The sequence below is a fragment of the Mirounga leonina genome, unplaced genomic scaffold (assembly GCF_011800145.1).
Source record: "Mirounga leonina isolate KUSES-001 unplaced genomic scaffold, KU_Mleo_1.0 Mir_151, whole genome shotgun sequence".
Taxonomy (NCBI): Eukaryota; Metazoa; Chordata; class Mammalia; order Carnivora; family Phocidae; genus Mirounga; species Mirounga leonina.
This window is the reverse complement of record NW_023270377.1, coordinates 60,857,327-60,883,515: the sequence shown is the minus strand read 5'-3', so window position 1 is coordinate 60,883,515 and position 26,189 is coordinate 60,857,327. Positions and strand designations below refer to the sequence as shown.

At 34.1% G+C, this 26,189-nt stretch overlaps 1 protein-coding gene across 8 annotated transcripts in view; it reads left to right on the top strand.

Moving 5' to 3' along the window:
- The window catches only part of UBR3 (ubiquitin protein ligase E3 component n-recognin 3), a 226,711-nt gene that overhangs the window by 75,852 nt on the left and 124,670 nt on the right, over positions 1-26,189 (top strand). For 5 of the 8 annotated variants that reach the window (XM_035007803.1, XM_035007798.1, XM_035007799.1 and 2 more), the window contains exons 12-24: positions 3,344-3,409; positions 3,503-3,592; positions 4,789-4,917; positions 5,570-5,622; positions 5,723-5,856; positions 6,221-6,306; positions 8,056-8,197; positions 10,745-10,841; positions 17,580-17,721; positions 19,568-19,672; positions 20,693-20,866; positions 21,049-21,081; positions 22,668-23,128. In XM_035007803.1, coding sequence (XP_034863694.1) covers positions 3,344-3,409; positions 3,503-3,592; positions 4,789-4,917; positions 5,570-5,622; positions 5,723-5,856; positions 6,221-6,306; positions 8,056-8,197; positions 10,745-10,841; positions 17,580-17,721; positions 19,568-19,672; positions 20,693-20,866; positions 21,049-21,081; positions 22,668-23,128 — 1,712 coding nt within the window. The remainder of the gene's footprint in view (positions 1-3,343; positions 3,410-3,502; positions 3,593-4,788; positions 4,918-5,569; positions 5,623-5,722; positions 5,857-6,220; positions 6,307-8,055; positions 8,198-10,744; positions 10,842-17,579; positions 17,722-19,567; positions 19,673-20,692; positions 20,867-21,048; positions 21,082-22,667; positions 23,129-26,189) is intronic. The other 3 variants (XM_035007806.1, XM_035007802.1, XM_035007801.1) reach the window with 1 other exon arrangement.

The window sequence follows — 26,189 nt, the reverse complement described above, 5'->3', positions numbered from 1 at the left end:
AATGTTTCCTAGTAGAAATGTCATTTGAGCCAAGTCTTAAAGATATGCTAATTCATTGGGAGAAGAGATATGTAGTATTTGAGGCAGAGGGAACAGCATAAAGGCACAGAAGGTTGGTGGGTTAGGGATACTACTTGTGGTGCATGAGTTTATGTGACAGGAGATGAAGCTGGAGAGGTAAGCGTCTTCTCAAGGGTTAGAAGATTATCAGGAGATTAGAACTATAGGGAGCCATGAAAAGATTGTGAATGGAGGAAGTATAAGATTTAATTAATGTTTTGGGAAGATCACCTCCTGGCAACATGTAGAGGTTTAAATAGAGAGACGTGTTACTAAAGGTTCTTTTGAATGCAAGGAAAAACCATTCTTGAGGCAGCTTCATTTAGAGGAGGCCTAATTTCTTATGAGTGCAGAGGGGTATCTCAGGGATCTTATGGCAGCTGGACCTTAGGAACTGAGTGGAAAGCTGAACAGGAGCGCCCATCTTTGGCCTTTGCTTTGCCTTACCTCATTTTTTCTTTCCCCACTGTATGTTGGCTTTCTGTGCTTCTTTGCCTATGTGATGAAATGTTACCTTCCTACGGTTGCCTAACATTACAATTTCAAGCATACTCTGAGGTTCTGAGGATGTCTCTGAATCCAATGTCAAGTTTTTATTTTTAATAAAATTTTTGAAGATTTATTTATTTGAGAGAGAGTGAGCGAGCGCATGAGCTGGTGGAGAGGAAGAGGGAGAGAGAATCCTCAAGCAGACTCCCTACTGAGATCGTGATCTGAGCTGAAATCAAGAGTTGGATGCTTAACAAACTGAGCTACTCAGACACCCCCCAACGTGAAGTTTTTAAGAGAAAAACTTATTTCTTACTGTTCAGGTTGGGTTAGCTATCTCCTGCTCTGATTCCAGTTAGATGTGGCTATTATAAACTTGACTGTCTCGCTCCATTCTGTGTGTGTGTGTGTGTGTGTGTGTGTGAGTTTGGGAGATGGAGTAGGGAGGGATGTTCTGAGAAGATGGGGAGAGTTGTGAGCTAGGCAGATACCACAAAGGTGTCTCACAGAGAGTAAGAATAGAAGCAGGGGCTACCACTGAAATCTAGGCACTAAATGTTGAGGGCCTGAGCTGAGGTTAGTTAGGGACAGTGTGGAAACAGAGAAGGAAGTAGATTTAAGAAAATCTAATAAACATGATTTAGTGGCTCATGAGATGTTGGAGCCTTGTGAGAATGAAGGAATCTACATTTCAGATTTGAATTACTAGGAATTTGGTGAAGAAACATTGAGGAGGATTGAGTTTTAGGACAAAGTAGCTGAGTTTAGTTTGCACCCACAGTATTTGTGGTTTGCATGGGATATTAGTGATGATGTTCAGTAGGCACTTGAATGTAAGGTTTGGAATTCAAGGGTGAGACTTCTGCTGAGATTTGGGAGTCATCTTGATAGAGTTGGCAGTCAAAGCTGTGAATCTGGATAAAGTCACCTAGAAGGAGAAGAGTAGAAAGCGGAGAATGGCATCTGACGACCACCAGTTTATATGGAAGCAGTGGAAGAAGAGTTTAGCAAGTGGCTAATCTGTGACATTAGAAAAGGAGGGATTATGGAATGTAACATTGAAGAAGAGTGTGAATTTAGGAAATGTTAAAGCCTTGAAAGACAAGATAGAGTCCATGACTTTGTAGTTCATAGCACTATGTGTTGGGTACTATGTTAAAGATAATTCTCACAGTTAAAGATAATCCTGCTGCTTATTATCTCTGCATTACAGGTCAGGCGTTTAGGTGCAGAGAGTTTAAGTAACTTGCTCACAGCTTACAGCTAGAGGTGGCAGAGTCAGGGTTTGAACTCATGCAAATCTAGAGAGTCTCTTCTTAACCACTGTCCTTAATGCCTTTAGAGGAAATTGAGGGAGATTCTGATTTAGCTAGTTAGTATAGAATATGTTACTCAAATGATTACAGTAATGTGGGAGCAAACTTATTTTTATTTTTAATTGTAAAGCGTAACATAAAATTTACTATCAACCATTTTAAAGTATATAATCCAGTGGTGTTAAGTATATTCACATTGTTCTGCAGCCAATCTCCAGAACTTTCCATTTTTTAAAACTGTAACTCCTCATTTTCCTTCCCTTCCAGCCCCTGACAACTACCATTATATTTTCTGTCTCTATGATTTTGACTATTCTGTGTACTTCATATAAGTGGAATCATACAGTATTTGTCTTTTTGTGACTGACTTATTTCACTTCACATAATGTCCTCAAGTTTCTTACATGTTGTTGCATATATCAGAAATTCCTTCCTTTTTGTGGAAGGCAAACTTTTATTTATTAGAACAAATTTCTATAGCCATTTATTCACATGTTGAGGAGGATGTTATTATATTTGTTTTGAAAAAAACTCAGGGATGGTGATATATTGCAACTCTTTATAACTATTATAATTTTATACCAATATTACATTAGCGTAATTGAATGTTCTATAAAGTTTTTTTATTTTATCGAGAAAATATTTGTAAAAGCATTTAAAAACAAATAATGCCTTTTTAATTTTTCTTATTTGTTTAAGAAGGACAATTGTGGTATAGTTTTGCCCTATAGTGATAGAATGATCCATGGGATTTGTAGATTTAAATTACAATTTTTATAATATTCACAAGACTGCCAAAGTTCCTTGATACATACAGTACTAAGCTTTCTTGTGGAGGGTGTGTGTTCAGTGCCAATGTGGGGAGCATCTTACCCACCTTGTGAAGGAACAATAGGCAAGCCCTTCACCAGTACCTCACTTTAGGACTGTGATCAGAGCTTCTAACTAGTCTGAATATAGCAGTGGAGCCCAGACTGGCTCTTCAGTTCACTATTTGTTAACTTTAGGAAGTTATTTAGGTTGCCAAGGTTGAATTTCCCTACTTATAGGATGAGAACATTAATAGTTTCTACTCCATAGCGTTCTTCTGAGGATTAAATGAGGTAATGTGGATAAGGTCAGCTGTGATTATTGTTCTCATCACTATCATCATGTTTGGTATGCATGCATTTGAAGATTCCCAAGTAGGCTACTGTAAAGGGAAATCTATTCCATCACTTATTCTGTGCTAGATGCTTCAGAGGACTCAGGGTTGAGTAGTATATAATTTCCGCCTTCAGAAATTTGCATTTAGGCATTTAAAATGGAATTAATTTTATCTATATAGTGGTTTTTTAAAGCTCTATCTTCTTAAAGTTTAAGTTTTGATTAAAAAGGTATAGGAATAAATCAAGGTAAAAGTGTGGTTTTAGCATTTTGAAATCTTCTTTGAACTTCTGCAAAACATTCTTTGACTTGTGGATTTTGTTTTATTCCAGCCAGCACCTAACCAAGTCACTTTTCATCTGCCCCTTCATCGTTACTATGCTATGTTTTTGAGTAAGGTAAGACTATCGTCCAACAATTCTGGTTGTTTTTTTTTTTTTTTAATATTGGGAATTAAGTATTAGTAACTTTTTTTTTTTCATAATTTTTAGGCTGTGAAATGTCAAGAACTAGATTTGGATTCTGTTTTACCTGATCAGGAAATGTTAATGAAACTAATGATTCACCCACTCCAAATTCAAGTATGTATTCAGGTTTTTAAAAAGTTTTTAATTGAATTTCTTGGTTACGTTGTCCTTTATTTTATTTTTATGTCTTAAATTTACATTGTTGTTATAGCCAAAATGTTTGGAAAGTTTTTTTAAATTTAAGTATTTTTGCTAGATTATATTTTGGTCTTTTTTTGTTCTATGAGACTTACATTGAGTTATAATTTCCCCAGGAATTCTTTTCACTGTATTTACTTATAGGGAAGTTTTTTAACATTTTTTTAACAGTTTAGCACTGTTTTGAGAGTCAGGAGACCCAATAGATTTCTAGCATTAGTACTGCATCAGTTTAATTACCCATGTTGTTTGGGGTAACATACCTACTTGATTCTTAGTTTCCCCATTTGGAAAATGAGAGGAGAGAAAAGGAGGATTTTCGTGCATAAGCACTATGGTTACTTTCAGTTCTAATACTATAATTTTGTGGGCCAACCTTTTATGTATAGTAGAGGGACTTGCACTTCAATTTGTTTTTCCTGGCAATCTTAGATTTGTTAATCATCACTGAACTTTAACACTGGGGGTTAGGAACAAGTAAGAGACGAAGTTATGACTGTGCTTAGTTTTAGTTGATACAGGACACAAATACATGAAGAATTAAACATTAATGTTATAAAACATTCTAATCTTACCTTCTTTTACCTGCTGATTATTTGAAAAATGACTAGTTTGGAACAATCAGCTTTGTTTTATGCTTATTCCAGTGTTTCTTTAAGCATTATGTAACTTTTTTTCTTGCTAAGGAAAGAGTTAAATATAAGTAGCATTGATTCCTCATGAAGGACTTCATTGAAAAATTTTTTTTTTAATGTTTTATTTATTTATTCATGAGAGTCAGAGAGAGAGAGAGAGAGGCAGAGGCAGAGGGAGAAGCAGGCTCTCTGCATCATTGAAAATTTTTAATAAATGTTTCCAGGAATCATCATGGAAAACTAATTCATGTATAAACTTCAAAAGAAGGGATTGTATAAAAGCATAATGAGCATTTAAAAATTTCAAAAGATGTATTTGAATTGAATATTTTAAACGAACATGGGGCAGAATGTCAGGCTCATGCTATGATCAAGTTATAAAATATTTTGAAATGATTGTTCAGTATAACATGTTTTTCATAAAGATTTAATTTAGAAGACCTCTTTGTCTAATTTACTTAATTTTTGTTTTACTAGGCAAGTCTTGCTGAAATCCACAGCAATATGTGGGTAAGAAATGGTCTACAAATCAAAGGACAAGCTATGACCTATGTCCAGTCTCATTTCTGTAATTCCATGATTGACCCTGACATTTACTTACTACAGGTAAGCCAACTTGTGATAATGCAGATATTGTACTTTAGAAGTGTCTCATTTGTACTCATGGGATTTAGTTCATAGAGGTGACTCAATGATGACACAAAGAGGTCATTGCTATTGAAAGAATTTATTACTTAAATTTCCCAAGAGAAGGAGGCATGTGGTGCCACACAGGGGAAGCATCAGATTTTGGTCAAGAGTTAGGAGCAGGAGCAAGGGGGAAATCCTAGAGCAGAACCTTTTTTGGCATTTGCATAGGAAGGGCAAGACACGGCAGGGGAAACAGTTTAGGATTGGTTAGTTTGAATAATTCTGGTGGACTTTGGGGCATCAGGGCTGTCCCCATCCATCTGGTACCTGGCCCTGGGTTGGTTTAGGGCAGGGGGAATATTGACTTGGTGTGTGAGAGTTAGATAAAGGGGGTGATTGACTTGCCTGTAAGAGGTTTACTTCTAGGTAGTTGTTTACTGTCTTTAGGAGTATCTTGAGGAATATTTACGTTTTTAGGTAGGCCAGAGAGGGGTGGTCTCTCCTCATGTCTATAAGCACCCCCCATGTCAAAACATCATAAGATACAGAACACAAACAAACCACATGATTAATACAAGAAATAAAGCAATATTGAGAAATAAAGTCTTTTTTTTTTTGTCTTTTAAAGGTTTGTGCTTCTAGACTTGACCCGGATTATTTTATTTCATCTGTCTTTGAAAGGTAAGCATAATTTATTAAGGCAGATATTAGGAAGTATTTGGAATTTAAGTTGATTTTGTTTTAACTTAAAAAAATCTGTCTCAAATATTTCTTATTATAGATTTAAGGTAGTGGATTTGTTGACAATGGCGTCACAACATCAAAACACAGTACTTGATGCAGAGCATGAGAGATCGATGTTAGAAGGCGCTCTTACATTTCTTGTGATTCTTTTAAGTCTTCGTTTACATTTAGGTAAAAAGCACTCATACTAATGCTTGGGTATTAACTATTCTCCCTTTCCTCCCCTCTCCCTGTGGTAGTAACTGTCTTATGGAAAAAAGAAAAGGATTTGGATATATTTAAACATTGTTTCAAACTCTTGACATGATGTATAGTTGTTACTCCTTTTAGAATATCCTTTAAAAAACCCTTTACTTAAGGGAGCTGCAAACAGTAGGTTAGTTAAACTGGTTATATTTGGGGCATTGCAGTCTTTGCTCTTTAATTTTTGAAGCATCTCATTTTTGGTAAAACAGCTTAATAAAAAGTGTGGTAAGTTGTTTCTTTATAATTTATGTATATTCAGATTTATTAATTTTCTTTTTAATTGTTTTAGGGATGTCTGATGATGAGATTCTCAGAGCAGAGATGGTAGCCCAGTTGTGTATGAATGACAGGACACATAGTTCATTGCTGGACCTCATATCCTTTTAAAAGTTTAATTTTTTTGTTAAATATAGGACTAAACAATAATTTGTACAGATTAAGGATGTATCACTTTTGTGATTAAAAAACATTTTTAGAGTTGAAAATAGTTTGGAAAAAGAACTTCAATTGTTCGTTCAACTGTGTGTTCAGGGCTAGTGGCAGATGTTTTTGCCTCATTGTTACCTCTCCGGGAGCTCTTAATGGCCTTGGTTAGACTTCAGAACTGATGGCTCTGGGCACTCAAGGATCTGCCCTTCTAGGACAGCATTCGTGAAAGGAACCTGGACCGTAAAAGGCAGCTAGGTCTACTTTATCTGTATACCTAGGTTGGAATTAATGGTTAAAATTTAAACTTATACCTTATAATTATTACCAGGGTTTTAAACATTTTAAGGACTTTTTTTCTTAGAGTTAAGTCTTTTTTTTTTTTTAAGATTTTATTTATTTGAGAGAGAGAGGGAGAGAGAGAGCATGAGTGGGGGCAGGGGCAGAGGGAGAGGGAGAAGTAGGCTTCCCAATGAGCAGGGAGTCCTATGTGGGGCTCAATTCCAGGACCCTGGGTTTGACCTGAGCCGAAGGCAGACGCTTAACCACCTGAGCCACCCAGGCATCCCTTAGAATTTAGTCTTAAACCAAGAGGTTGTTTTTTTTTAAAATTTTTTATTTAAAGATTTTATTTATTTGATCGAAAGAGAGAGCACAAGCAGGGGAAGCGGCAGGCTCCCCCGCAGAGCAGGGAGGCCGATGTGGGGCTCCATCCCAGGACCCTGGGATCATGGCCTGAGATGAAGGCAGTTGCTTAACCAACTGAGCCACCCAGGTACCCCAAACCAAGAGGTTTTTAAGGGCAAAGACTATATCGTCTATAAACTTTAAAAACTTATGGTTCTTTGTGTAGGACAGAGCATACAATATACACTTTATTATTTTTTAAGTTATTGTTAATAAAATTTTAGACAAAGATTGTGTTATTTTGTGATAAGAATTTATTTTGTAAATTTTGGACTAAATTTGCTTTGTATATTATGAATATGTTTGGAATAATTGGCTAAAATTTTGTGAAATAACTCCTGTGGAATGCCTATTTGATAACCTTGAAGATTTTCATAAGCAACATCAATTTGATATTATTTGATGATTTCATTCACCTATTATATAATGTGTATCAGAGCTGTACAAGCTGTAACTGAGCAAAAGCATTCTTCTGTAACTTTGAATTAAAAAAATTGATTAATTGATGTGAAATCAATGGAAAAGGATCTTTGTGGTTTTCTGGTTACCTTCTTTGTAAAAATTTGTTTAGCATCTTTTTCTTTTTTCTTTGAGTATGATGAAATTTTGTTACTGGAAAAATAATCTTTGCTCATAAAAATCTTGGCTAGTTTTTAGCATACTGTTTTTGATTCTCTAAAGGAAGGTATAACATTATTTGTAAAATGAAAATGGAGATAATTTTAAAACTTTTTTCATTTCCTGAAATTTGGGCAATTTTGGGGGAAATAAACTTGGGAACTACTTTAGCATTTAATTCATTAATAGGCTTCTAGATTTAAAAATATTTAAAAAATTCACAATTAATAGTCATTGAATTCTTGTATTATATAGCCCTCTTGTGGCCAATTTTATATATTACAGCCAATTATTCTGTGTTAGCAAAAGTAGTTAGAAACTAGAGTACCTTGGTAATTTTATAATTAAAAGCTGGCTTTTAGGCATTATTTTTTTTCTTGACACATACATCATATTCCAGAAAATCCAAATCCCAAAAGTGGCATTATTCCAGGCAGTTATAGCTTTGAATCAGTTTTATCAGCTGTAGCTGATTTTAAGGCTCCTGTTTTTGAACCCGGAGGTTCTATGCAGCAAGGCATGTATACTCCTAAAGGTATGTTTATATACATTAACATATTGTTTCAAAATTGGTTTTCTGAATGTGAGTTGCTGTGTACAGTAGAAGAAAATGTTTTTATGTATTCAGGTTTGAGTTTTTAATGGTATACAGTGATATTGCTTCCATTTATTTACAAATCCATGGTTTTATGTTACAGTAAACCATCTTAGATGACTCTAAATTAGAAAAGGAACTTTATATATAAATTCTAGTTCATTTTTATAAGTGAATCAACTGTAAATGAACCAGAAATTATAAAAGTATATATTTAAAATTTTTAAAAATATACCTACTCTCTAAATTTGATTTTGAAATAGTTCTCACTATCCCAAATTTAACTTGAAACAATTAAAATTAAAATCTGTATAGAATATCCATTACCTTTCCTTACATTTTTTTCCTTAAGTGGTTGGTTTTGCAAGGTTTTCTCCCTGGCTTCGTAGAGACATGCTTGACAAGAGCCAGAAGTAGGTGAAGTCTTCATTCACCGTCTTGTCTTTTTCACTTTCACATATTCACTAATCTAAGCTAAAATTTTGAAGGAAGCACTTACATGCTTCTTGACTTCCTCAAGACGCTTTGTCTAACTGAAAAACTGATGCCCACATTGAAGTTAAAAATAGCACGTCCTGTGTTTGGCAAAACACAGCAGAATAAGCCTGATCATGGGGGATTTTTCCAGGAGTTCACAAAGGTGATCCAAAGTCTCTGGTTGCAATGTGTATTCCATTAAAGGAAAAGCACAGTGTTTCTTTATTGTTGAGACTACTTTGTATCTAAAGTTTAAAGTTTAGATGAATTTTTGAAGTGGAGGAGCATTCTGGTGTAGTACAGTGCTTAAGTAGGGTGTAATGTGAGGATTACCTCTGTCATACTCACTTGTGGTCCTTATTAATAGCATGGGTTTCTATGCCTCAGCCCCAATCTGCTCTCATCAGGATCTGTGGGGGTAGATTCTGAATATCTGCTTTTTTAAACACGCTCTATGATTGTCATGCACAGTAAAGTTTGAGACACTGAGATGGAGCATTGAGCTTTTGAAGATTAGAGTCAAGAAACTAGTTTTCCATATTCAAATACAGTATTAAATTGTGTTAGCTAGTTTCTGTGATATTGAGAAAAGCAGTTTCTTAGCTTTGGATTTGGCTTCTTATTTATAAAAAGAGAGAGTTGGAATAGATGAGAGTTTTTAAGTGTTTTGGGGAACTAAACCTTAAGTAAATCTGTTATACAAAACCCATGAAAGCAGACCTGCTCTTGTAAACGTGGGTGTCACTAGTGGACATTGTTTCTCATCTGCTTTGTCATCTCCTTGCCCCTGAAGTGGCCCCAGTTAAACTTATGTGGGAATCCACAGAACACTAAAGTCTGCTAGACTAGTTAATCACTAAAGTTTTCTTCTATTGCTATGGTTTTATAATTCTGATAAAAGCATTGGCATTTTAATTGTACAAATTACTAGATTTAAAAGTGAAGGACAAGAAATGGTAATAGAAATAATAACAAAGATCTTTGTCTTTGTGAAGGCCTATCTTAAGGATCTTAAGTCATACTTATGAGAGATAATTTAAGATGAATGAATGGTCTGTTACATGAAAATAGGGACAATTGTTAACAGTTTCTTATGCCAGGAAATTGAAATTACAGATATGTAGAGAGAAACTTAAGCTTCTTACTGTTTTCAGATGTTAAGAATTTTGCTAGAATGAGATGGGAAAAAAATTAATCTAGGCAAGATACACTCTTCAGGCAGTGGTTTCTAAAATTACCATTCTCAGGCCATATTGTAGATTTTTCCACATCTAAATACCATCTCTATTATTATATATCTAGTCTGCTGTATATCCTTAAATGTATTCACTTTTTTAAACTTCACCTCATGCTAAGCATGATTATTAGTGAGATCCTGGGTTTTATATGCAATGTACAATTTCCTAATATATGTTATATAATTATTAAAATAAAAATCTTTGTAAACTTAAAATCATCTGTATACCACCAATTGTACACCTATCACACATGGGGTAATGGTTCCTGATTGTGAAGACAGTAAGGTGATCAATGATCAATTTTAGCAAAAGAACAGAAGACCTTTTACAAACCAAAAATATTACACAGTAAGACTCTTGAAAATCAATAGCTCATTAATTTTTTAATTTAGTTTTCATATTTTTATCTTTGAATATTTTCAAAGTTATTAATGCATTGTGTTTCCTATATTCTGTTGGCACTTTACAAAAAAAAAGATGAACTAAGCTTTTATGGTGAAGCGTTATCACATTATAATACTTTCTTTTTTTCATTATAATAGTTTTTGCTCACTAGTTCTTGCTGAACTTAAAAGAACATTCATAATGATGAAATCATGATTTTTGACTTAGAAAAGTAGTCACAATATCAAGCTTATTAAAGCAAATATATAATCAAATCAAACTTTCCCATCTTATGAATGTAAAATATATTTAAATGTACTAAGTCATCAAGGATTGACTTTATTCCTGAGAAGTCAGTGTTTTGTTTCTACTTTCTTTTGAATAATAGCTGAAGTCTGGGATCAGGAATTTGACCCTGTCATGGTCATTCTTCGAACAGTGTACCGAAGAGACGTGCAGTCTGCAATGGACAGATACACAGCATTGTAAGTCTGTTATATTAGTATAATAATGGATGTTTTGTATTTATGTAGAAAAATTTCAGTTATAACACAAATGTGATATGCTGTCATTAAAGTATACTCTTAATCTTTAAAGGAGAAAATAATATTTTAAAATTTTAAAGAATCTGCCAGATATTTTTGTTCTCAAGATTCTTGATCCAGAATCTGATAAATTTTATAAAATATCAGAAATAGACATAAATAAAATAACACACTTATTTAGTTGGTATTTGACTAGTGGGATGCAAAACTTGGTTTTGTGTTATTCTACTTTTAAACCAGTAGAGGAGGCACAAGTTAAGAGAATAAAATTGTCTGCTATCAGAGGTATTGGGTATCTACAAAAAGTTTGGTAATGTTGCTGTGTTTTTCACAACTGGGAAAATAGCTAAAGCAAATTGAATTTTACTTGTAAATATTTAACAAAGTGTTTTAAAATGATAATTGCAGAAAAAAGTTTTGAATATCTTTTCAATGAAGAATTCATTTTTGTTTGCTGTTTTTATAAACTATTTTTTAAATGTTGTCTTGCTGAACATCATATAATATCTTTTATCTGCTTTTCTAAAGCGTATGTTAAATATTTTAAGACAAGTTTTAAATGATACAAATATCTTTGATCTTGAGAAAATATTTGTCTATCAAAGTGTAAATATAGATATTAGGTATAATTGAAACTTCTCTTTTGCCAAGACATTGCAGTAGTAGATATATCGGAAGTGGTTTGTAGTGTAGAGTTTTAGCATACCCCTCCTTCTCCCCAAAAAAACAAAACCAAAAAACGCCGCCTAGTTCAGCCATCAGCATCTCTCTCTACCATTCTCTAAAACCCTTGGAGAGATAGTCTGAGGTTCTTCATACTCTACTTTCTTTTTTTAAAAGATTTTATTTATTTGAGAGAGAGAGAGAGCGCGTGTGCACAAGCAGGGAAGGGGCAGAGGGAGAGGGAAAAGCAGACTCCCCACTGAGTAGGGAGCCCAATGTGGGGCTGATCCCAGGATTCTGGGATCAAGACCTGAGTGGAAGGCAGTCACTTAACTGACTGAGCCACCCAGGTGCCCCTGGGAGAGCACTTCTAACTCCGAATCTCCAGTTACTGAGGTACCAGGTGCTGCCAGTTTCTGAGCCTTTTGAGGGTTCTCAGTGTTACTTGGATTGATGCTCAGCTTTTCCCATTGCCTTCTTGTGATTTGGTTTTCTTAGCGCTAGATGAGTTACCAGGTGTCCATATGCTTTCCAGTTAACAAAATCTTTCATTTTTTTCTTTTGTAATTTTCCCCATTTTTGTGGCTTTCATCCTTTAAAAAATACCATTACTATAGTTCTTTTGGAGTTTTGGGTGAAAGTAAAATTAAATACTTATGTTCATTCTTTGGTTTTAATTTCAAGCGCTGAATTTGTAACTCACTTTAATTTGCATTGCCTGGATTACTAGGTGAGCTTTTTAAAAATCTATTGATTTCTTTTCATGTTTCTTGCTGTAAGAACTGTGTATGGATTATTCTCTGCCTGTTTTTCTATTAGGTTGTCTACAGTTTATTAGTTCTCAAGTTTTCCTTTTTACCTTTAGATCTCTAATCCACCTGGAATTGATTTTTGTTTGTGGTAGTGAAGTAGTGATTATTTTTACTCCTATAGAAAACCACTTGCTTTAGGATCATTTATTGAACAATTCATTCCTTTCTCACTGATTTACAGTATGCTAATTCTGTCATACACAATTAATCCTCATTGTTTGCAAATTCTTTATTTACAAATTTGGCTCCTTGCTAAAGTTTTGAATCCAAAATTAATACTTGTAGCTTTTTCCTGGGTATTTGCAGGTGTGTGTGGACATGCAGAGTGCATCTAGTTTGAGGTTGAACAGAGCAAAGTTCTGCCCTCTTGTTTCAGCTCTCATACTTTAAACAAGTATCCTTTTTGTGGTATATTTAGTGCTGTTTTTGCATTTTTGTCCTTTTTGTTTGTGATTTTGCTATTTAAAGTGGCCCCCAAATGTAGTACTGAAGTGCTCTCTGGTGTTCCTAAGGGCAAGAAGGCTTTGATGTGCCTTACAGAGAAAATTCATTGTTAGATAAGCTTTGTTAATTCATGGGTTATAATGCTGTTGGCTGTGAGTTCAATGGTAATGAATCAATAATGTGGTACATCCAGAAAGAGGTAGAGGAAATTCACTGATCTGTACGTGAGGTCATTCCAAAAAGTGTTAAAATAGCAATTGTAGTGTGTGATGAAGCTATGGAAAGGTTAAAAGCTAAATTTGTGGACTTATGAATGATGACTGATAAAAAAGTGTAGTGGATAGCTTTGTTGTGAGGCTGAAAGCCAAAGAAATTCCTGTCACGTTTAGCAAGGGTCAGGAAAACGTTAAACCTTTTTTTGCTAGTGCTTGGCTGGCTTCATGTTTCAAAAGGTAATATAATATGAGAAATGTTAAATATAGAGGCAAGGCAGTTCTGTAGATCATGAGGTGGAAGAATTGTAAAAATACTTGCTAAGAGTTAGTCAGAAAAGGGTCACGTGAAAGAGCAGATTTTCATTGTTGGTAGGACCATCTTGATTTACAAGGACATTGGCAAATATAATGCAAATGGAATTTTGATTAACAAAATTGACCCCAGACTTGCAGGAACCTAATCCTGTATTTCTCCTAGGAGCAATAATTAAATGTTTGTGGTGACTTTACAGAACATAACTACTGTGAATAAAGGCAGTTGACTGTATCCGGTATCTGTATGTCTATAGATCTGTATCTCTTTTGTTCATTCTATAAATTAATCCCATACTATCACAAATATTGTTAAGTTTCTCTCCTTTCTCCTCCTCTTCTTCCTTCTCTTCCTTCTCCTCCATCTCTCTTCTGTTTATAATAGTTATTTATTCTTGGCTCTTTGCCTAGAATTTTATGATGACCATATCAAACTTAACAATGAAACATATTGGATTTTGATTGAAATTGTGCTGATTGAAATTAATCGACAGCATTTAGATTAATTCATGGATTAATTTGGTAGAAATGCCATCTTTTTAAGTTTTTATTTTAATTCCAATTAACATACAATGTTATATTGGTTTCAGGTGTACAATATAGTGATTCAGCAATTCCATACATCACCAGATCCTCATCACAACAAGAGCACTCCTTAGTCCCTATCACCTGTTTAACACATTCCTCCCCCACCCATCCACCTTCCCAAACTGTTCTCTATAATCAAGAGCCTGTTTCTTGATTTGTCTCTCTCTCTCTCTGTGTCTTACTTTTTTCCCCTTGCTTGTTTTGTTTCTTAAATTCCAGATATGAGTGAAATCAATTGGTATTTGTCTTTGTCTGACTGACCTATTTTGCTTAGCACATAATACTCTTTAGCTCCACCCATGTTGTTGCAGATGGCAAGAGAGATCACGAGCAGGGAGGAGAGAGAGGGGTAGAGGGAGAAGCCGACTCCCCACTGAGCAGGAAGCCAGGTTCGGGACTTGATCCCAGGACCCTGAGATCATGACCTGAGCTGAACGCAGATGCTTAACCTTAACTGACTGAGCCATGGAGGCGCTCCTCTATGTTTAATTGTTTTTTTTTTTTTTTTAAGATTTTTATTTATTTATTTGACAGAGAGAGACAGTGAAAGAGGGAATACAAGCAGGGGAGGTGAGAGAGGGAGAAGCAGGCTTCCTGCTGAGCAGGGAGCTTGATGCGGGGCTCGATCCCAGGACCCTGGGATCATGACCTGAGCCAAAGGCAGACATTTAATGACTGAGCCACCCAGGCGCCCCTCTATGTTTAATTGTTAAAGGAACTACCAGATTGCTTACCAAGGCAGCCTCAGTTTTATATATTCCCATCAGCAGTGAATGAGGGTTCCAGTTTCTCCTTTTCCTTAGTAACACTTATAATCTGTCTTTTTGATTATAGCCATCCTTGTGGTGTGAAGTAGTATCTCATTGTAGTTTTGATTTGCATTTTCCTGATGGCTAATGATGTTGATTATATTTTCATGTGTTTATTGGCCATTTGTGTATCATCTTTGGAGAACTGTCCCGATCCTTTGCACATTTTAAATTGGAGTAACTTTTTATTATTGAATTTTAAGAACTCTTTATATATTATGAATACTAACACCAGAAATACGATTTGTAAATATTTTCTACTATTCTGTGCGTTGCGGGTTGTCTTTTCACTTTTTGAGTGTCTTTTGCTGCAAAAAAGTTAATTTTAATGAAGTTCAGTTTATCTAGTTTTTTCTTTTGTTGCTTGTGCTTTTGGTGTCATATCTATTGCTTAATCCACATTAGGAAGACTTATGCCTATGTTTTCTTTGAAGAATTTTATAGTTCTAGCTCTTATATTTAAGTCTTTGATGCATTTTGAGTTAATTTTTGCATATGGTATAAGGTTAGTGGTCTAACTTCATTCTTAGGTGGATATTTCTTGAAGTTTTGATAGAACTTGCCTGTTCAACTACCTGGGCCTCATGTATTTTTTTTTTTTAGGGGGATGTAATTTAAAACTAAGTCACTTTCTTTATTATTATTTTTAAATTTTATTTTTATTTTCTTATTTTTTAAAGATTTTATTTATTTGACAGAGAGAGACACAGCGAGAGAGGGAACACAAACAGGGGGAGTGGGAGAGGGAGAAGTAGTCTTCTCGTGTGGCAGGGAGTCCAATGTGGGGCTTAATTCCAGGACCCCGGGGTCATGACCTGAGCTGAAGGCAGATGCTTAATGACTGAGCCACCCAGGTGCCCCTAAGGCACTTTCTTTAAAGCTTATAGTCTTACTTAGGATTTTTATTACTCTTTGAAAGGGATGGTCAAGTTACATTTTTCTGGGAGACATTTTATTTTGTCTTAAGTATATAATAGTTAAAAAATTGTCTTTGCCTTTTTGTTCCTATTATTTATTTGTGTTTGCTGTTTCTTATTCTTGATAGTCTTATCAGAGGACTGCCAGTTTTACTATTTTTTTTAAATGAACTTTGATTTTGTTGTTTCTTTTTCCCCCTTGTTTTCTATTTTGTACTTTTTCCTTCTTTATTATTATCATCTTTGAATTTAGTTTGGATTTTCTCCCTTAGACAGTTAGTTTCTGACTTTTTACAAAAATACGTGCATTTAATACTGGGAGTTTCCTTCTAGTACTGCTTTAGTTGTATCCCACAATTTTTTCTATAAAGTTTAGGTTCTAAATTTAAAATTTTTCTATTATGATTATAATTATGTGTGAATTTCTAGGAGCATCATGTTATAAAATGTGTACATGTCTGAAGTTTTGGGTTATCATTTAGTGGATTTCTAGTTTTATTTGCTTTGTGACAAGTGGTTGTGGCCCATATAGCCATTCTTTTGCTATTTTTTTGAAAATTACTTTCAATCCTAGTATTTTGTAAATTTTTGTAAATACTCTTTTTTTTAAAAAAAAGATTTTATCTATTTATTTGACAGAGAGACAGTGAGACAGGAAATAAAAGCAGGGGGAGTGTGAGAGGGAGAAGCAGGCTTCCCGCTGAGTAGGGAGCCCGATGTGGGGCTTGATCCCAGGATCCTGGGATCGTGACCTGAGCCAAAGGCAGATGCTTTATGACTGAGCCACCCAGGCGCCCCTTTCGTAAATATTCTAAGTGCACTTAAAATTGTATGTATTCTCTATTTATTGAATGTTCTTTAAATGTCTTTGGTTCAAGCTTATCAGTTATGTTGTTTAAAATCTTCAAAATCCTGGGGCTCCTAGGTGGCTCAGTCAGTTAAGTGTCCGACTCTTGATTTTGGCTCAGGTCATGGTCTCAGGGTTATGGGATCGAGCCCTTTGTTGGGCTCCATGCTCAGTGGGGAGTCTGCTTGAGATTCTCTCCCTCTTTCTCTCATGCACGTTCTCTCTCTCTCAAATAAATAAATAAATCTTTAAAAAAAAGTCTTCAAAATCCTTACCAATTTATTTTTCTTAGGCTTTCTGTTAGAAATGTGTTAATATCCTCTATTGTTTGTGAATTTGTCAGTTTCTCTGTGTAATTCTCTCAGATTTTGCCTTTTGTGTTTTGAGTCTGCTGTTATTTGCATATGAGTTCATTATTACTATCTTCCTGGGGAGCCTGTTGTTCTTCATCACAGAAGAGACAGATGAGCTTTCTTATTTTTCCTTGTGAGTTATTCTTTCATTGAGGGTGAAGCTTTTCAAAGGTGTCAGCTTTGTGTGGAATCTCAGTTCCATCCCTAAACTTTGTGTGAGCCCGATACCTTGAGATCTGCCTGCTCAAGGACTTTAAAAACACATTGTTAGTGTTTGTTGTTAATTCCTGTTCTTTTTCTGGTAACCGGGGAACTTCCCCTTTTTTGTGAGTCCAAATATGCATTGAAAAAATTACATTTTATATTTTGTCCAGCTTTCCAAGCTGTTGGTAGGTGGGAGAATTTCAGGTTATCTGTTTTTTTCAATTGTTGTGACTGGAAATTTCTTTGTTTTGTAGTTCACTATATTCTTTCTGTTTCTTTCCTTTTGTTAACATTTCCTATTCATATTTTTTTTTCTAGTTTTCAGCTTAGGTCTCCCTACTCATTTTTATTCAATACAAAATGTTTATTATGAGAGAATAGATATCTGGCATTTTTGAGCAATTTAATTAAAAATAGTACTGCATAGAAAAATATGACAAATTATAAAAAACAATTTAAACCACAGTTTAATCTTAAGTCTATCATCTAATTTAGTTTTGCTTTATTTTTCCAGTTTAAAACAGAGTGGAAAATTCCCTGGAAATCCTTGGCCTCCCTATAAGAAAAGGACGCCACTCCATCCCAGCTATAAAGGTCTCATGAGACTTTTGCACTGTAAAACTTTACACATTGTGCTATTCACTCTGCTTTACAAGGTACAGTAGTAATTTGAATAGAAAGACTCAGATTAGAACTTATTTCCATAATTTTCAAATAAAAGCATTAGCAGATAATATTTACATAAAAGTACTACTTATAAAGCAAAGTGTATTTATACATTAAAGATGTGTGAGGATATGTCATAAACACATATATGTGAGTTCTGAGTTGAAAATGTAGTGGCTACACCATTCTTTGTGGGAAACTATTCATTGTACCCAGTTTCAGATAATGTAAAAAACATTAATATAGAACATGTTAATAAAACTCAGAAAATCATTCTTAGTCATTTTTTTCTTAGCTTTTAAGTTACTCATTTGAAACTGTAGCATGTACTGTCACAGGATTTCAAGCCAAAATTTATTTGAATTTAGTTAGTAAGGTTATATTTATCAAGAGGAGGCAGTGTAGTAATGATAGGTAATAGGAGTCTGAAATCTGTTGTAGTGTTGCTTATACTAGCTGGGTGTGTGGCTGAGCCTTGATTTCCTCTCTCTAAATAGTGGATTAGAAAGGATCATCTCTGTTGCCTCCCAGCCTTCAGTCACCTCCTCCTGTTCCTCCCACCATCTGCACTACCTGCCTACTGTTTGTTGAACATCAATTGATAGATACTATATTATACAAATTACAGATGTTAACTTGTGTAATCCTCACAATAATTCTGGTCTATTGTTCCAATTTTAAAAATGAGAAAACTAAGGCCAGAATCTGTTGCTCAAGGTCAAATAGTTAGGTATATACAGAATCTGTATAAAAGAGGTTTTTAAAAGGTTATGAAAGTTTACTGTCTTCACGACTGTGCCACACAAAAGATGTACAGAAAAGCCTTCTTAGTAGTCAAAATAAACATCAGAAAGGCAGCTAACTCAAAGTCTTTATTCTTTAGTCAGAATAAATTAGCTCTTAGGTGACTAAGTCCTTTTTCAAGCCTGCCCAGCCATTTGGGCAGTTTCTTTTGTACTCTCAACAGTCTCACCTGCAGCTGGCAAGGTACTCCCACAGAACCTCTTCTTTTTCCCCTTCCATCATTTGGCCAGAGGGCTTTCTTATAATGAGGACAACATGATGGCTGCCAGGCCATTTTTTTCTTATGGTATTTTTAGGTATGTTCCGGTTAGTAGTTTGTTGTATCATATTGAATGAATGATTGTTGTAGGTTAGCCCTGAAATCCTGCATAAGATGTGTAAAGCTTGCAATGTGTAATGCACATAAGGTCAGATTTATTGATGTTTCCTCAGAGAAGCCTCTCTTTTAACTAGTTGCATCCCTTTTTCCTTTCTCACCCGTATAAACCACATACTAACACATACATTTACTCAACTGCACAAAATACTCAGGCTGAGAACTTTAATTTTAGAGACATTTTAAGAACATTAATATTCTATAGATATTTACTGTGCTTCCAATTATATGCCAGGTGCTATGTTTAACACATTTACATGAGTTATCCTATTGAGTACACTTATTTATCTAGTATTTTTGTCATCAGGAGAAAGAGTATCAGCAAATGAGGATGTGAAGCATTCTTATTAAATTATTTTATTAGATACTAGTATATAATAATGGATTTAGTGGACTACTTAATGTATTACCTTTAGGAATCCATGAACCAGTATTTCTAGATATTCCTTAAAATACGGTGTGATCTTGAGAAGGAACCTGTTCTTCTGATTTTAGTTTGTCTTTTCACCAAGATGTAGCTTTACTTATTTTCTGATCATGCTGTATATTTATTTATATATATGATTGTTATTTTCATCTATAACAACATGTTTTTGGATACTTAAATATGTTGTGTGGAAAAAGTAATTATGAGGCATTTTTTTCCCTCTTTAAAGATTTTGATGGATCATCAAAATCTGTCAGAACACGTACTCTGCATGGTTTTGTATCTGATTGAATTAGGACTTGAAAATTCAGCTGAAGAGGAATCAGATGAAGAGGTAAGTAAGTTTCTTATGTTTTTAAATATTAAAGTTATAAAATGCCTTAACAAAGGTAGTGTGTCATCTGGAAATGTATTTATGGATTCATCATATGCATAAGATATTCTTAACTACTGGAAAAGGTCCTTTTTGATCTTCAAATACATATGTTCTTTTAGAGGTTTTACTCTACTTATGATATTGAATTTGAAATTTGTAATTCATAATATATAGATCTAAGAAAAGTGGTTAGTGCACTTCTGGCATTATGCTAATAACATTGACTACTGATAAATAATTGTTATGTTAGGACTGCTGTTTAGAAATCCTAATTTGATTAGGGATTATTTTTGAGTAGCAAATTCTTTTTGGAAAGGTTTTAAGTGAAAAGTAAATATTGTAATATGGGAGAATTTTTAAAGTACTCAAGAATACAAGTTGTTAATATGTTATAGGACTTTAGAAGTATCATTTCCATAAAAGCAGTTGTTACTACAAATTGATTTTACAAGTGTAAGATTCCCCTCATCCCCTCTCTCCAAAAAGACAGAATATAGCACAGCATAATAACAGCAAAAAACAAATAAGAGACTAGACAGTATGTTGTTGTCTAAGTTGAATCAACGTATATTCTTTCATAGGTATTAAAAGATCATTAATATTTCCCCAAAACTAGGTCAGACTTTGATTTTTCAGACTTTCTTCTGCAATTAGTCCAAATTAGCATTACTTGACTATATTATGAGTTGTTACTAATAGATTCTGAAAATACTCTGTATGGTTAAGTATTTCCAGATTGAAAAATGTATTTTTTTCAGGAGAAATTTAGCTGACTTCCATTGGACTTATATTAGTATTGAGAAATTTATTCTTATATTTTATGTTTGAATTTGTGTTTATTAGCACTTTATAATTTGAAGATGAGACTGTAAAGGATTTGGAAATAAGACAGTGGATGATTATTTGGGCTGGTTACATCTACCTTGTACATTAGACCTGACTTGGCAAGTTTTCATATTCATTATGTTCATGTTTTAGGCGTCAGTGTGTGGACCAGAACGTTGTCACGACAGTTGGTTTCCTGGCAGTAACTTAGTGTCAAACATGCGACACTTTATAAACTATGTTAGGGTGAGAGTTCCAGAGACTGCTCCGGAAGTGAAGAGAGACTCACTTGCAAGTACCAGCTCTGACAGCTTGAGTTCTTTACAAGTAAGTGTAGAAGAGAGAAAGATAAAAGGAAAGACTCTATGTTATGTTGGGTATATTGTTTAGACCATCCTATGATACTCAAAAGAAAAATGCGGTTGTAGGTAACTTTAAATTGTCTTTTGTTTCCTGTGATATATCTAAGCAACTTTTGCCTCACCCATCTTTTTCCTTTAATCTGCCAGAGTTCACGAAGGCCAAAAGTTCTTCAAAGAGAGGTAGATGTATATAATATTTGCATTAACTAGCAATAAGGCTTTAACTGGAAATCGGAAAAACACTTTGAAGTATTTGTGTGTATATGTGTGTGTTTAATATGGTTAAATTAAAAAGAAAAGTTTACCGTGCGTGTGTTTTTATATAGTGATTTAGGCTTAAAGAAAATTCATATTATTGAAGTTAAAAAAATAATACTTAGTATTTAATAGTGGGTTTTTCTTAGGATTTTGGATGAATTATAAGCAGCACATTTGGGTCTGTTTGCATTTATCATTGTTACTAACATCTTAAAAATGTATGTTTCCTAAATCAAAATAAATTTAATCTTTAATTGCTGGCAGCATGCCCATTTACAGATTTTTTTTTTTGCTTCTATGGCAATTAACTTTGATAAAATAGGCACACACAAATCTTAATATATTGTATATTTGGATTTAACTTGGAAAATCAGCTTTTTCATTGCATGTAGCTTAATTAACTAATTTTTAAAAGGCAGAAATGAAAAATCTTGAAATGACATGCCAAGTAACTAAACTTAAACACCTCTAATCCCTACAATCTATTTTTCTGGGTAAAGAGCACTGCATCAGAAGTTTCTCTTAGTAGAGTCCATTTATAGGAGCTTTCTTTGCCTTTGACAACATGTTTTTGCTGTGAACACCATAAAGAATTTTGACTAAATTGAAATCTTAATAAGAGGCAGCTTTTGCTTCTAATGTTGGTACAGAGTACTTTGAAAAACAGTTTGGATGTTAAAAATAGTGTATACTATAATTTAGCTCATAAAAGCTCAACTGATATTGGAGCATCCTTTGAATGCTTGCTTAAAAAAATTAAATCCATTAAATTGACTCGTATCTTAATTAAAAGATGATTTCTAAGAGCTCTGATGCAGTTTGACTGTGTTAACAAAAAGACTATTTGGAAGATAAATTATTGAAATGTTTTAAAAATCTGTTCAGATAACAAATTATAGTGATATTCAAATATGACAAGATCAGTTTGATTTTTCATCTTTATATTTCCTTTTAGTAACTGTTTGTTAGAAGTAATTTTCAAACTTTGATGTTCTTTAAAAATGAAATTAGCAGTTCAGATTCATTAATTGAAAAAATTTATAATTTACTTAACTAGAAAATGTAGCAGTCTTGTAGAAGTTAGTAAATAGTATTCTTTTTTTTAATAGAGTATAGTTGACACACAGTGTTATATTAGAAGAGTATAAGTATTCTTGATGAATAGTGGGTACAACATCTTTTATTCCTGTAAACTGGTGAGGAATTTGGCGTATGATTCCTCTTTAATATGGCTATAGCTACTACTCAGGTTTTCTCTATTTTTCCTGGTAGATAGGCCTAGGAGGCTGAGAGAGAGGTGTTATTGTGGATAACCACCTTTCTCAGAGTTGTTTCCAGATTGAATGAGACTAAATATATTTAAGAGAGGTGAAGGGACAGACTTACTCAAAGAGCAAATCTATTGAATAAATCCTCAGATTAAACTTCGAACATTGTAGTGCTAATATGTTTTTACACTTAACACTGAATAACTTCTCTTGATTTTTCTTTCTCTTTTTTAATGGTAGAATTCTGGTACAGCTCAAGTTTTCAGCTTAGTAGCAGAGCGTAGAAAGAAGTTTCAAGAGATCATCAATCGCAGTAGCAGTGAAGCAAATCAGGTGGTTCGTCCCAAAACTTCAAGTAAATGGTCTGCTCCTGGTTCAGCTCCACAGTTAACTACAGCCATTTTGGAAATTAAAGAAAGCATATTGTCTTTGTTAATTAAACTTCATCACAAACTCTCAGGGAAACAAAACTCCTACTATCCTCCTTGGCTTGATGACATAGAAATTTTAATCCAACCAGAAATTCCTAAATACAATCATGGAGATGGTATAACTGCAGTAGAAAGAATTTTATTAAAAGCTGCATTGCAAAGCAGAATGAACAAACGCATCATTGAAGAGATATGTAGAAAAGTGACCCCTCCTGTACCACCCAAAAAAATCACTGCAGCAGAGAAGAAAACATTGGACAAAGAGGAAAGGTAATTTTTATTTTTGATGTTTTAAACATACATGGTACAGCTGAAAATTTGATATATCCCCTTTTTTTGGCCATCTGAGGCTAATCACCTGGATGTTTAACAGCTATAATCATAGCTGATTCCTTTGTAAGATAAAGGGAGCCAAACATAGTGCTTGGGCATGTATCATGCTTGAGTTAGTTGGGGGTGAAAAGACAAGAGTTTATGACCCCAACATTAAATTACTACTCTAAAGTTGTAGGCGGGCCTTTTTAGAAAAATTGCTACTAGCAGGTTATCTAATAATTCTGCTGCTATTTTTAAAAACTATCATCAGTTCAACTTTAAATGAGAATAGAAAGTTAAAAAAATATTCTAAATATTTCTCAGAATAAAAATTTGATTGTTTTGGGTTTTTTGGTCTTTTCCAATCTTTCCAACAAATGATTACTAATTATTAAACAAGTAATGTTTTAAAACATATTTATGGCTCTAGTTTTTGGAACTTCGGGTTGCTTTTAATTTGTTGTTATGTAATGTATTTAAAATTTTTTTTAAATTAAAAAAAAATTTTAAGTGAATTCTACCCCTAATGTGGGGCTCAGACTCATGATCTCGAGATCAAGAGTTGCATGCTCTACTGACCTAGCCAGCCAGATGCCCCTGTTAAATCGTAATATTTGTAAATTAAAAATAAAAATCTTGGGCACCTGGGTGGCTCAGATGGTTAAGTGTCTGCCTTCGGCTCAGGTCATGATCTCAGGGTCCTGGGATTGAGTCCTGCATTGGGCTCCCTGCTCCTTGGGAGCCTGCTTCTCCCTCTGCCCCCCTCTCTCTCTCTCTTTGTCTCTCATGAATGAATAAATAAAATCTTAAAAAAAAAAAAAAATCTTTCTTGGATAATGTTCCTATTTACCAAGATAGGGGAGGACCAATATAAGAGAGGCTTAGGCTTAGCAGTAAAGTTGATATGCTCAATTTTGTACATGATTGAGTTTAAAGAGGACATCCAAGTGGAGATGTCCAGTCAGGTAAAGGGTTTGAGACTTAGGGGAGAATTCTGAGTTAGCTCTTTAGATGTGGGCAGTTAAAGGCTTATATATGGAAAAGTGTGTATAGTAAGAAATGAGAACACTTAATATAGAACTTTTATAGAATAAGGAAAAAACATTAAAGGGAATGACTAAGGTGACTGAAAATGGATGGCTAGAGTGGAAGAGGAGGAACAATGTAGAGAGTGGCGTTCAAGGGGATCGAGAAAGGAAGAAACAGTGAGATTATGCTACAAAAGTTCAGGTAAGATTGGCAGTTCCCTTTGATTCAGTAGTTAGGAGGTCATCCTTTGGTAACTATATCAGGAGCAATTTAAATCACATATATAATTGTACTTCATTTCCGATGTAATTAAATTTGTTACAGATAATTTATATTAAAAGTATATACAAAAGCCTTCAGTATATTAAGAATGTAGGAGAAGGTGCCTGGGTGGCTTAGCTGGTTAAGCGTCTGCCTTCAGCTCAGGTCATGATCCCAGGGTCCTGGGATTGAGCCCTGCATCGGGCTCCCTCCTCCTCGAGGAGTCTGCTTCTTCCTCTCCTTCTGCCCCTCCCTTGCACTCCTGCTCTCTCTCTCTCTCTCTCATTTTCAAATAAATAAATAAGTAAATCTTAGAAAAAAAGAATGTAGGAGAGTTTTACTTCTCACAGTATTTCATAAATAGGGGTTGTTATAAATAACTAACATAATTTATATGACAATTCATTAATTTTGAATCAGTAACTGCCTAAGATTTAATAGATATACTGATAAAATTAGAAGGTTGAAAAATGAGGTAAAATTTTTATTTTTGTTAACCTCTTAAATTGGTGTATTTTCTTAGTTACAGAATAATGTCTTTTTTTTTTAAAGAAGATAAACTTTCAGTGAATCAGTGTTTATTTTATTTGGTTATTTTGGTTTATTTTATAATTATTACTCATAATAGATGGGATACTGGAGTAGTTGAGATGCTATTTTTACAAAGGCTCTAATGCTGTTGTAATAAATAATACTCTGAAAAAAGGTGTTTTTTTTTTTATTCCTTTTGGGCTTTGTTTCCTTTGAGTGGTGATGATGATGATATTGACAAGGCCCTGAAGCTAATTGTATAGCAGACAGCTAAGGTTTAAGACGAATTTATTTGAATCTCACTATGCTTCTCACATTATCTTTTCTCAATTTATTTTGGATTTTGCATTGAGTTTCATAATAAAGACCAAACAGTTTATAAACACTTAATGGTGATCCATTCCCAACTACCTCACCTATGGACAAACTTAGCATCACTTTCATAAGAGTAACTCATAGAGAACAAAATACAAATAGGAAGGAAACCTTTAGACAGTTATAATAATATGCAACCTCAGTGTCTCCACCTCTGGGATAATAATGGAAAATTCCTGAGTTGTACGGAATCTGCCAGAACTTGTCTTTTCATCTTTATTCACATGTATGCCCAAGTTTAGAAAAGAATTATCTAAATTAATAAAAAATTCACAAGGAAAAATAATTGACATTCTTTTTCTGCAAATCATGGAAAGCTCTAGTATAGAATTTTTTTCTTTAAACAGGTTAAAACGGCATTCATTTATTTACTCACTGTTTCTGTATGTCGAAGTGTAGGTGTGGTATGACTTGCTTCTCTACTCAGAGTCTCACAAGGCTAAAATCAAGGTGACAGCCATTATTATCTGGAGCTTACAGTCTCCCAGGCTCATGTGGTTGTGGGAGAGTAGACAATGCATTTTAATACTAGTGCCAAGCAGTTACATTTGAGGTTTCCTTATGTTTGACATACGGAATTGTTATTTGAAATGTTCTTTTGTGGATATACTCTAAATGTACATGTAAAGATGATTTATAGAGTGGCATAACTGATTGTTTAATTAAAGAAACATAAGAAATTTACAAATTTACAGAGTAGTGATGTAGGAGACCAAACATGTATTCTGTCAATGGTGTTGTTTCTTATAGCATTTTTGGAGGTCCAAAGAATGCTTTGAGCATCTCTAGCACATCTTTGTTTGTTTCCATTTCTTTTATG